Genomic DNA, 12,960 nt, shown 5'->3' with positions numbered 1-12,960 from the left:
GCTATATGATCCAAAAGGCTCTCATCTGTTGGCAATGTGCGTTAACAGCCCCTTAGAGACTCTTTCTTGAGTCAGCTATTTAAATGTTTTGGAGAGATGTGGATTTACCCTTATTTGCGGAGTGCTCGGAGATCCTACTGTTACCTGAAACATATTGTATTTATTACACATTTTGTGTGAGGGAATTTATGCTCGTGAAAACAAGGGTCCCACAATACTAGCTAGAATAAGGCATAGAGCAATTTGGGGATATGCAAATTCCCACACACTGCTCTTCCAATACTGTGCCCCTCATTGTGACATGCGACCAGCCTCCTTTCCCAGTTTCCAGGCAGCATTAGCTGCAAAATCTTACAGTTATTTGGAACACAAATGAAATGTCCACTAGGAGGAGGCCAGGCAAACTCATTTTTATACATCTCAAACTCTGATTTTGAACTGGGACAGCAGCAGAGAAAGATCAATGCTTTACATCAGCGTGCACCCACTCAAGGGCCAGCAAGAGTCCTTTGCAAGGAGCCGCTTGCTGACATGGGATTGACACAACAAACCCTTGGTTACAGGGCGGATCAACAAGTTTTAGACTCAGAACTGTGTGCGTGCACATTGGTCAGTGCAGGTGGACAAGACAGAAAATCTCACATCTAAACCCTGTAGTGATGCTGGGGCTGAAAATACGGTTCAACAAAATCACGTTGCTTTTTTCTTAAACACCACCGAGTTGTAGCAACTCCTTTCAGCCTCAGCATAACTGTAAGATGAAGCTCAGCTCCCCAGCTTCTGAACACCCTGCTCCGAAGCATTGCACGGGAGGGTCTAGTCACAGCATTCTCCTGTATGCTCTTTGCTTTGCCAACAAGGGAAACCAAACAGGTAATTAGGAACCAATGGAAACACAAGAATTGCACTTGCATTGGCTCCAAACTGTTTCAATAGAAACCCCTTCTTCTGTCCCTATTGGAAATACATTCTTCACTTTGAGGCCCATTCTCCAGCCATTATGAACCTCTCTCATTACCAGTATTAGAATTATCCACACACGTCAGCTGGAGATACAGCCCATATTTATTTTCTGTTTGCTGCAGGGGCAGCAGAGGAGTGTCCATATGGGGTATTTAAAGAGAAGCCACAGTGACAGTAAGATCCTTGTGTTATTCTGAGTGATAGCAGCTTACTGTCTAAAACAAGATTTCACCTCTTTTTGCTCCTGTTAGCCTGCAAAAGCAGCACAGCTAACAGTGAGTCGATTTCTATTTTGCCTCATGAATCAATAGAATTGTTTACTAGGTGCCAATTACAGGGACCAATTTTGCCTTGAAGACCTGACTGAAGACAATGGCTTAGCATGGGTGTACCAGAGGGCAGTATTTGATCTGTGCAATTTGTATGATGCATGAGCCAGAAAGAACCCAGCGGGACTTTTAAACTCCAGGGTAAGTTTTCAGCACTGGCAGTTAGGAAAACCCTGATCTTTTTACTTCTAAGAGGAGTAAATTCTAATCCAGGGGTAGACAACCTATGGCACGCGTGCTGAAGGCAGCACACGAGCTGATTTTCAGTGGCACTCACACTGCCCGCGTCCTGGCCACCAGTCCGGTGGGGCTCTGCTTTTTAATTTAATTTTAAATGAAGGTTCTTAAACATTTTAAAAACCTTACATACAACAATAGTTTAGTTATATATTATAGACTTATAGAAAGAGACCTTTTAAAAACATTAAAATGTATGACTGGCACGTGAAACCTTAAATTAGAGTGAATAAATGAAGACTCGGCACACCACTTCTGAAAGGTTGCCGACCCCTGCTCTAATCTAACGTCATTGAGAGGCAATAAATACAGAGAATCATGATGCCAATTTCACAGAGTCACCATTTTCAGTAAAGCTTCACGTTAAGGGAATGTAAATGAGTTTAGATGCAAAGAGGCATCTCCCACTATTCACTAGGAACCATCACTAGCGTTGACCTGTTGTATTTACACAAAGATATGTTTATCCTAAAACCTAACTAATTTTCTATTAACGGAATACCACTCTTGGCATTTGGGATTCCTTAACCCCAGCAGGAGAGCACTGCAAAGCAAACCAAAACTAAGTCTGATAATTCTTACAGAGCAACTCACCTCATCTCTGAGTATATCGCTAACTGAAGAAGCAGTGTTTAAGCTGATCTGTGACTGGCTGCTTATCCCACTGTCTTCTCTCAGGTATTCATTGTCCAATGAGTGCACAGAAAGCAAGAGAGTACCTCTGGGCTTGAGTGTCTTTGGCCTCTCGGGTGCCTCTAAATTGCTGTCGATAGCAGAGCTGTTCCCAAGAGAAATCATGGAAGTGGCACTTATTCTCCCAGGATAACGGAAACTCTTGCGTTGAGAGCTGGGTCTTGGACTTTGTGGTTTAGGGCTCATGGGCCGACAGGGCATGTCTTTACCTTCATATGTCGACAGCTGGGGGCAAGAGGGGCTTAGCTGAGTAAACGGTGATTGCAGGTCACTGGGGCTAAAGGGAGATCTCAGCCAGTATTCCTCAGAAGTATCTAAACTGTTGACCATTGTTTCCTGCTGCTCAGCATAGTCTGGGTATTCTGGACATTTGATAGTCAGATCATAGGATAGTACTCTTTTTCTTCTCATATCTATAGGTGTAGAGACCTCAATGGATTCCACAGAGGTGTCAGAATGGTTGGCATCCATGAGGGTGGCATTAGACTCATATGAGCTCAAAAATGCTTGACCATTAGAGCTCTCCTGCTTCTCTGTGGATGTTCTTCTTGTAACATTACCGGGGCCTTGCAGGTGGCCCCTGGTTGTTTTAAGACTCTCCTGTGATGGTGATAAACTTGCTAAGGTGGGCTTTTTCAGTCCATCAGCCTCCCTGCTTTTCAGAAATGCTTTCCAGGAGCTTTGGCGAAGCTTGGCTTTCTCCTTTTCATGTTTCAGTGATCCTTTGGGGCTCTGTTCAGGATTTTCCTTCTCCAGAGATTTGGATTCAAAGAAACTTGAGAAGGATTTATGCGCCAAGGCCAGTCTTGTCCTGAATTTTTTACCCTCTGGGTTTTTGTTTCTTTTATACTCATTCTCACTCAGGGATTTCCTCACCCCAGAATACTGTGGCACTTCACTGTCATTATTTTCAACTGATTCTAAGATTCGTGCTTCAGAGTGTTTGACATTCAACGAGGGGGAAGTAGAATTTGTGTCTATGTTGTCCATCAGTATCCGACCAGAGCCAGAAGCCTTCCTCAGGCTGATTCTGCTGAACAATCCAGCAGGTCTTTCATAAAATAAGTCATCATCATCAGAATATTCAGAGGTGTAGCTTTCCTTTCTTCGGAAGGCAGAACTGGGTGAACTGCTTTTAAAAGACTGCAAACTTTCTGTGTCTTCATCCTCTTTCCCAGCATCAAGTTCTTCTGTCTTTGTCTTGCTGCCAAAGAAGTTGCTGCTACCTTGGTTTTCAGCAGCCGCTGTCTTGGTTTTCTTGAAGGATGCCATTTTTGAGAACACTAAAAACTTGGAAGGTTTCCCAGTCTTGGTCTGCTTCTGCACAGCTTTATAGAGACTGCTGTTACTCCCCAAGAAATTGAACGAATTCTCATCCATCTCCTCACTGTTAGCACTGCTAGTGCTTACATTATCTAGACCAAGGGCAGAGGCCTCTTGGCTCTCCGTTTTCACTATACAGTTAAAGGCATCGGTCACATTTGGATTCTGTTCATTGTCTTTGCTAAGGCTCACCAGCTCCTCCACAGTACAGCCCAGCTTTAGTTCTCTCCTGGGAGAATCTTCACCAACGCCTATTTGGTCCTTTGAAATATTACAGCTTTCAGTTTCTTTCTTTTCTAGCCTGTGTACGCAAGAGACGATGCTCCCAAAGGTGTCACCATCAGCACCATCTCTCTGACACAGGCCACTAATCCTGTTCTTTTCCAGTGCTGTTGCGCTAGTTCCACATATATCTTGCTCTAGGCTTTGACTTGTATTGAACTCATTTTCCTCGGTCACTTTGCTGTCTCTTGTTTCAAAGAGTGATTTTTTTAGCAGCTCTGTTTCTGACTGCACCCCAGCATTAGTTCTGCAGGGCTCCACCTGAGAGATTCCCCCACTAATTATGCCAGGTGATTTCAAATGTGCTCCAGTGCATGCATCTGCCTTTTCTTTCGAGGGAACGATAGCATCTTCCAAGTGTAAATTAACTCCACTGGATTCATTTTTTATAGTGGTTACTGGGAAGCCACTGCAGCTGAGTTTTAAAGACAAATCTGGATCTGTTCTCTCCACTTGCTGCTGCACAATTTCTGATTCTTCTTGCCCTGTGCTCCCAGCAGCAGTCACCTCTTCATTGCCAGAGATGGGCTGTACAGGCAGAGTTTGCTCTTCACAGCTGGAATATGCATTCAGATCTCTCTGTGATTCATCGGGTTCTTTGCTAGCAACGGGATGAGACCCCAAATCCTCATTGGCTAGTTCTCCTAATGTTCCAGTTATTATTTCAGCAGGACAGTCATCGTTCAGCATCTTGGACTGCAAGCCCTTCTCCTCCACAGATATTATAATCAGAGCAGGTTTTAACTCTGAGAGCTTCATCAACTTTTTCCCCTGGTGCATGTAACGTGGTTTGGTAGCTATTTCAACAGAACAGGCATCAACACCATCACTCTCATCCTTTTTTCCTGCATCAGCGAGATGTCCATTCATTGTTACAAGCTCAGAGTGACCCTGTAAGGCATTGTTTTTGCAATTCAGGTTTTGCAGCATCGAAACATCCTGCTCTCCTTCAATGTTCTGGCCACCAGAGTTCAGTGCAGTCTCCAGGGATTTCCAACCCAAATTCAGTTCAGAAGAATCCTCTGAACCTCTTTCTCCCACACAAGCCTCAGTACTTGGTGATTCAGGGCTGCTCTCCTCCAAGTTGTTCAGCTGTGTTTTACCAGCTGGGCCAAAGTTTGCTAAATAGTTATCACCTTTCTTTTCTGCAACGGTAGGAACACCTACAAGACAAGTTGCTTGGTCCTCGCTGATGCCAGATTCAGAGTTAATGCTGTGAGAGAACCCGTGCGCTTTGAAACCCCTCTCAGATTTGCATTTAGCTTTTCTTACATCTCCTTCAGCATTTATGCTCATTGGCTCTGAAGCCAAGGCAGAGGGAGTTTCCCTTTCTATTGAATCCCACTCAGAGGTATCTCTCAGTTGGAGCTGTGCTGAAGATAAGCCATCAGCACACATGTCTGCTTCTGTGTTAAGGCCACATGTCTCTGATTCAGTGTGCAAATTAGCTTCAGCACCTTGCTGGGAGCCTGCTGGATAAGATAGCTGGCTGTTATTTGAGTCTAGGCAGGTATTAAGAAGTGATCCTTTTATGCCAAATTTCCCCTCCACTTTTATTGCTTTTTCAGAGCCCCCACCAACCCTTTCTATGTTTTTCCAGGTGTACTCAAAACCCAACCCTTCAAGATGTATCCTGGAACATGACAATCTTAATTTATCTCTAAGCTGAATGCAGTTACCTAAGTAGTCTCTCTGGCCCCCGGCATTTATGTTTTCAGGTGCACTGTGCCATGTTTTACTCTCTTTGATCTCTGGCCTCATGTGTGGAAGCTGAAATTTGGATTTTAGGCAGGGCTGGTATAAGAGTGAATCTGTTTTACGGGTGGCCCCTGGAGTTCTGTTTCTTGTCTTTGTAGCTGTAGTTTCCTCATTGTTAACTGAGTTCCTCCGACTGCATTTTATGTTGGAGCTAGAATCTAGTTCATAATGAAATTCAAATGCCTCAGAGTTTCTTTTACTGTCAGTTCTATTTGTTTCAAAATTAATATTAGGCAAACTATGGCTTGATCCTACATCTGGCTGCAAAGGAAATTGCTGAGTCTCGGGAAAAGTCAAACAGCTTTCAGAGTTTGCTTTCAGACAAGCAATGCTTAATCCTGCTGGACTTTTTTTACTCCTTGCAATAGCATCTTCAGCTGGTTCTGAGCTGACACAGGATTGCACTTTATTGGTTTCAGACTTTGCTCCACTTTGCAATCCATCCACTACCAATTTAGTCTCTGTCTTAGATATAGTGTCCCCTCCACTAGTGCCAGACCCAGTATTGGAGGGATCACTAGTTAATATTAGTTCTTTCTCTCCTGCCTCTTCTCTTCTTGATTTTGTAGTCTGTATCCAAAATTCACTTCTACTTGGTGCTACTTTTAAATCAGAAGACAGCTCCAATTGCACCTTTTGACTCAACTCCAGTTGGCTCATGCAATGAAGTTGATGAGGGGGTACTTCTGCATTGGTATCAGGAAAAGTATGGCATGGTTCTTTTTTTTCAGCGGAAAGGCAGTTTGAACTTAAGCAAGTTTCTCCACTTATGTCACTGGCAACAGACTCAGTGTCTGACACACTTTCATAAGGCTCAGTCTTTATGTCTGACAAAGATTCACTCTGATGCGACTGGGTCTCAAAATAATCTTCATCTGTTTCCTGGCTTGACCCACGTATCTCCAACTCTACTGTGCTTGGGGCAGAAGAACTCTGATCATCTTCAAACTCTCCTTCAGTGATGTAGTTTTCAGTTGGCTCTGGGGTCTGCAATAAAAAGACCAAAATTAGTCAAGAATGAATTCAGCAGCTGAGTATCAGAAAGAAAGGTGTTTCTCTCTATGATATTTCTAGAAAGAAATAATGTGTTGGGATTTAAACACAATAAAGATACATGCAATACAGGATATACCCCTTTCCTCAGGGATTATAGTGGATGTTTGCACAGGGTTGGACTTGATGCCCTTATGTCTTTACTATAAACTATTTTTAATAATATAGCATCCAAAATGTGGCAGAAGCTCCAAAGACTTATGATCGTTTGCACCCTTCCAATCCAAGGGCACTTTTCACATTTTACATAAATCAAATTAACATCATTCCTTCCATGTAAAAACTATTAGTGAATCCACCTCTGAATCTCAGCAGAGATTTCCTGCACAAACCAGGGGCATAGATATTACTATCCAATTATGTAACCAGTGCTTCATGTGGGTGGGGCTGAGGGTAGGATTGCAGACCTGGCTTTTTTTTTTAAATCATGTCAATCACTCAAGGGTGCACTTTATGCATTGTCTTACCAAAGCTGATGCTCCAAAATTATCAGAGACCCCCTACTTTTTTCAGACCACTTTTAATACTCTTTAGAACACAGTGTAATTAGTTGTTTGGACAGGGTGTGAACCAAGTTTGAAAGTGATGTTTGAACTCAGTTCAGAGAGACACCAAGAGTCATCAGCACATCAAGTATTGGATCAAGCCCAGCTAAGCTGCTTACAGAAAGAGATCAAAACAACACTGTCAACCTCAGGGATAAGTCTTTGTCCTAAATGAGCCTGCTTAAAGGGCCAAATCTCAGAGGTCTCGTCTTTTTCCGTTTTTTACCTCAGAATGCAAGCTGAAACTTCCCCAAGCTTAAAGGAAGAGAGCCAATCCTGATAAAGCGGGATGAGGGGAAAATGTTAGCTAACACCCACTGCCATCACTGGATATAGCTGCATCCAAAGATTCTACATGGTTGAGACTGATCAAGGAACTCAACTGGTTTCAGACTCAGATATCTATGTATGTACATCAACAAATTAAGCTCTATATAATCTATATATATCTGCTGTTAACTCTCACACAGCACACCTGTGAGTTAGAAAGCTCTCTAGGTTCTTATACCTCAGACCTTTCCTGGGAAAACAGAGGCAAGAAGAGGTGGGGACCTTTCTAAGACTAAAGAGAAGGTGACTAGCAGAGGTGCAATTAGAACTCAGGACCCTAGGTCAATACAGCTATGAGCACTGCCCACAGCTGCTCCATTCTCTCAGGGGCACAACTCAATGGAAGCCCTAGAGAAGAACCAAATTAAAAAAAACAGAGCAAAAGGACAGATACCAGGGTTTCTGAGCCCTGCTACCACAATACAGAGATTAAGGGGGTTAGGGACAGAGCTGGAGGAAGCTCTGTCAAGGAAGCTTCCCAAGGAAGCTAGTAAAATGGGGTTATTCGGCAGAGGAAGAAGATCCTTGTCTGAACAGACTGGAACCTGATGAAAATATGGCTAGAGGAGATGAGGGGAGGTTTGTATAATTTTTTAACAATATTTCTTAAGCACCCATTTACCATTTTTCTCTATTCACTACTGTGCTGGGATGGATTATAGATCTGATTTTGAGCACTCAAAAGTACATCGCTGAGGAACCTAAGCATAAAACATGTTGCCTTCCGTGGGCAGCAAAGATAAAAACAAAGTCCATAATGGGAAGAGGGTCACTGCTTCAAACTGAGTTCAAGCACCCTTTCGCACAATGAAGCTAGCTCCAACCAAATCGCACAAGTCATGTAATCTACAGAACAGTGCATCCTTCCCTGCATATAATCAATGAAACATACAATTTAGGTTTTTCAATAATGTCAAGCCCTGCCATTAACAGGACAGAAATGACCAGCATTACAACTGTACAGGCTCACATGTCACATGCTGATCAATGGTGCGGCCGGCTATCAGGAGCAGTTGGCTCACACAGCAATGAATACAGGAGCAGCTGCTCAGCATTAGCAAAGCTGAATCTCGAATGATGCACTAAACAAATTTACAGATGGCACTGAGATAAGCTACAAACTATTCAAGCAAGTGGGGTCTGAGTAATGAGGACACCTGATAGTCCTGAGAATAATTATGAATTAAATTACACCAAAATTAGGACACAGATCTATTAGAGTCCATCTACACAACAAATACAGATGTGCCAGCATATCCAAATTTTGGTTTTGGTGTTTATGGGCCTTATTCAATATGCACCAAGGTCAACAAGGGCCCTTCTGTTTACTTCAATCCACACACCGAATGAGGAAGAGAGTTCCAGATACAAAGGGCACTGATTACTGTTTTCATTCATAGTTCATGGGAGAGTCCCAAAATTGCATGGCCTGTGCTGTGTCCCACAGGGCTGCTGATTGGGACTGCTGAAGTTCAGATTTTAGCTGGCAGCCATTTTGTGGTGCAGCAGCCACTTCCGCAACACATAAGAGCAGGCCCAGAACTGCTACCTTCTACTCTGGACTTTCATGGGGCAGCAGCATTTCCTGTGGTGATGAGGAAAGGAAGACAGATTGGAGCAAGTATAATGTGGGGGGCTTCATTCACCAGCTCTGTTATGCATGCACCAGCACGAACATCCACACAGCAATTATATGCAAATATGCAAATAAACAAATATTTATGTAAATACCCCAACAGCAAGTACTCTAGTCTACACAGGTTCTTATACCACCCCATCACTGTAGAATCTGAGTGCATTCCAGTGGTGCATTAATCTACGTGATTAACATGTATCACACATGGTTTGTTCTCTCTCCTCCTCCTCTTCTCAGGGAGAGAACTGTATGTAGAGTGGAGGGGTGTGCTTTGGTAAGGCTTTGGAAATGTATTTATTTTACTATGTATATGCTATGTCTTTATATTGGAGAAGTGTGCCTTGCACTTGAAACAGAATGTGGCGAGGTTTCTAATGGCCCTTAGTTCCTGTGATGAGTACATGTTCCTCCCCCCTGCGGTGACAATCCCAAGCAACGGGTTTGAGAACTGACCACACAAGCCATGTAGCACTACTCCTCAAACAACGAGCTGATCAACAGTGAGTTAGGATGCTAGTGAATTCAATAGGACCAGCTGTTTCAGGATTCAAATGATGCTCTCAAATCGGGCCCAGAGGGCTCCTTACTGAAATTCTAAGGACAGAATTTGGCCCTAAGCATTTATGCGTAATGTGAAAATAGAGAAGCAATGTAAAGGCAAGGGTATGGAAGAAATATGCAAGACTCATGGTTAGGACCACATTGTGACACTGTTTGACACTGGTCTTTCCTGAGAATAACCTATAGCAGCAGCACAGCTAGGCCCTGGGCTTGCAAAAGGTTTACAATCCTGACCAGGTGTGAAGTGCATTATTTTCTCATTTCCGTCAGTATCAGAAACTCAACAGACATTCCTCCTATTGGTGAAGATGCATCAACCAGACAAGCGACGGTAAACTTGTGAGCTGCAGCCAGAAAAAAGAAAAGAAAAAACTAGCAAGCTTTGAAGGTGGGGGATAAACTGTAGTGAAATAGCTACCTAGCATCAAAAAAGAAGAAATAGCAGTAAAATAGTATGCAGTCAGGGCGAGCGACAGTAAATTAGCGACACTCTGAAGGGCAGGGGCATACATTCACAGGCTGAAAAGGTGGATATAGTGGAAATAAGATAGCTTCATAGGAAAGAGGAAAGAAGATGCCTCATAGGGAGACAGTCAGCTCATTGACCTGCACGCAGTGGTGGGACTTGCTAAAGTGCCACATGTATCCAGCCAATAGGAAAAGGTTCTCAAGGAGGCTCATCCTTTCAGTTTGACGAGACATATTATCAAGAGTGCAAAGACTAAAAGCAATGCAAAGCTTTTGCATGTCCAGTGCTAGAGCTGGGAAAATATTTTCAGTGTAAACTTTTTTTCACTGAAAAATGTAGATTCGAGTTGACTGAAGTGTCTCACCAAACCATTTCAAATTTGCCAAGTTGTTTCGGTCAAAAAAAAAAAAAGTCAAAATGTTTCAAAAACTTTTCTAAATGCAACATGTTGACTTTTTGATTTGAAACTACTTTTTGTTACAAATTTTACTTCTAAAAAATTAATAAAATTGAAGTAAAAATAATCTCAAACACTAAATATTTCATTTCAGATTGAACAGAATATTATGTTTGACCCAAAATTAATTTTTTATAAACTTTTAGTTCACAAAAAATACGAAAAATAATTTCCTGTTAACCCTAAACTCTCTGTTGTTGTTTTTCTAGTTTTCATTTCAGCCACTGAACCAAAAAATCAGTTATTCACATAGCTCCATCCAAAACATTCACTGGTTACTAGGAATCAAATGTTACCTTTTAGTGATATTCTGCAAGGAAAACACAGGATACAATTGCTGATTGCATTTTAAGATGCAAGAATCATGCTGCTTAATTGTTCCCCTTTTTAAACAAGTTATATTCATTCTCACTAAAATCTTCTTTTGAACTAGAGCATGCTAGTTCAAAGAAAGTTATTTTGGTTTAAGGACACCTTAAGGGAGCATCCAGGGACAGGAGAATGTTTCTGCAGTGTTTGAGGAACGTTTACCAAATGGATTTTGTGTGACAGGTCATGGGAAGAAATGGACTGATTGAAAGTTTTCACTTTTGTCTAATATCACTGTGTCTTCCTCTAGCTCTACAATGCCTCGTCACTACTCCTTCCAACCTCCCATACAGATAAAACTGATGGGCTCTACATGTGTGAAGAAAACATACTGAAATTAACAGAGTTAATGTTTTTGTTGGGGATGGTGTTGTGGATGCAACCCTGTAAAATGCACTATGGGTAATAAGCATGACCAACGTTAGGACCTTGAGCCTTGCAGTGTAGGCTTGTAATACCTGAGGTTTGGAACAACTGTAGGAAGAGAAGGGACTACTCTTGGAACAACTACGCAGACCACCACTTTGAATGGGATAGGACAGTGCCAGTATGTTATATCTGCTCTCATTGGACTCATGGGCCCAGTCCTGCTCTCATCAATGCCAATGAGATATTTTTGCCATTGATTGCAGTGGAACAGGCCAAATTTCTATGGATCACATTCTCCACTTGCACCATTTCCGTATTGTGTTTATGATGTGACCATAGTAAGTCCTTAACTATCCATTTTCTAGCTTTCCTTTGTTTTGAAATCAATGGGATCCAGTGACACTTGTCACTTAGCCTAACTAGTTTTTGAAATGAAGATTTGGTTTTGCAATTCAGACTCACCTCCACCCCAGGAGGTAAATATTACTGTATCCATTTTATTCTGAGTCCCAGTTCACAGACCACAGACCCCTACCCTAAGCACTAGATTGCACTCCCACCTACATGTTGTCTTACTACTGCAGTGACAGATATAGATCAGTTCTTCATGTCAAGTCAGAACAATGTGAAAGCATTCTCACTATAACACGGCAACTGACCCTTCTGATGTCCATTGTTCCCAATGGATATGATGGTAACCACAGCTCCTGAATTAGCCCAATACAGTGCACAGATCCTCATTATTCCTTGTTTGTATGGAAGACAGTATGTGGCATTGCTGCATACTTACCATCTGCACTGAACTAGGTAATAAACCCGACATTGCTTCATGTGCAGACACCACTCTCTAATAATAAGTTTGTTTTTATAGTTTATCATGAGATGAGATTGAAATGCAATACTTAGTAGCACCACAGCCAGCTATCCTAAAGTTGCCAACCCTCCAGGATTGGCCTGGAGCCTCCGGGAATTAAAGATTAATCTTTAATTAAAGATTATGTCATGTGATGAAATCTCCAGGAATACATCCAACCAAAATTGGTAACCCTAAGATATCCTCTTTGCTCAATGAGCCTCTACACTTGTCATTGGATTAAGCAAATAAAGATAGGCACATGGGTATTGTTTACCAATGGCCCAATCCTGTGTGGCGCTCTGCATTCTCACCTCCACTGTTATCAGTGTGAGAGAAAACTCAGCATCAAAACCAGAACAACACAGAGAAAGCCCTCAACCAGTGATGCAAGTAAGCTGGTACGGTCAGGTATGCTGTACCATTAAAACATTTATGCCAGTACACCGTACCGGAAAGACACATTTTCAGAACCCCAGGGCTTTCCCAGGCACTGCAGTGGCAAAAGGAGCAGAACATGGGGCTGCCGCTCCCATGAGCCGGTGCCCTGCACCAGCAGCTCCTCTGGTGCAGCTGTACCTCCCCAGCCCCGCCCCCAGCCCTTCCACGCAGCTGCATCTCTTGTCTGGGGTCGTAGAGAAGAATGAGGTGGGATTTGATAGCTGCTTTCAACTACCTGAAAGGGGGTTCCAAAGAGGATGGATCTAGACTGTTCTCAGTGGTACCAGATGAC

General features: G+C 42.6%; 1 protein-coding gene across 1 annotated transcript in view; it reads right to left on the bottom strand.

Moving 5' to 3' along the window:
- ARHGEF4 (Rho guanine nucleotide exchange factor 4) overlaps positions 1–12,960 on the bottom strand; it is a 330,462-nt gene that overhangs the window by 182,760 nt on the left and 134,742 nt on the right. The window contains 1 exon segment of the mRNA XM_039487676.1: positions 2,124–6,572. Within this exon segment, the coding sequence (XP_039343610.1) occupies positions 2,124–6,245 (4,122 nt within the window). The 5' untranslated portion in view covers positions 6,246–6,572.

Source organism: Mauremys reevesii, linkage group 9 (genome assembly GCF_016161935.1).
Source record: "Mauremys reevesii isolate NIE-2019 linkage group 9, ASM1616193v1, whole genome shotgun sequence".
Lineage (NCBI taxonomy): Eukaryota > Metazoa > Chordata > Testudines > Geoemydidae > Mauremys > Mauremys reevesii.
The sequence above is the reverse complement of the archived record's forward strand: the minus strand, read 5'-3'. Positions and strand labels throughout refer to the sequence as shown.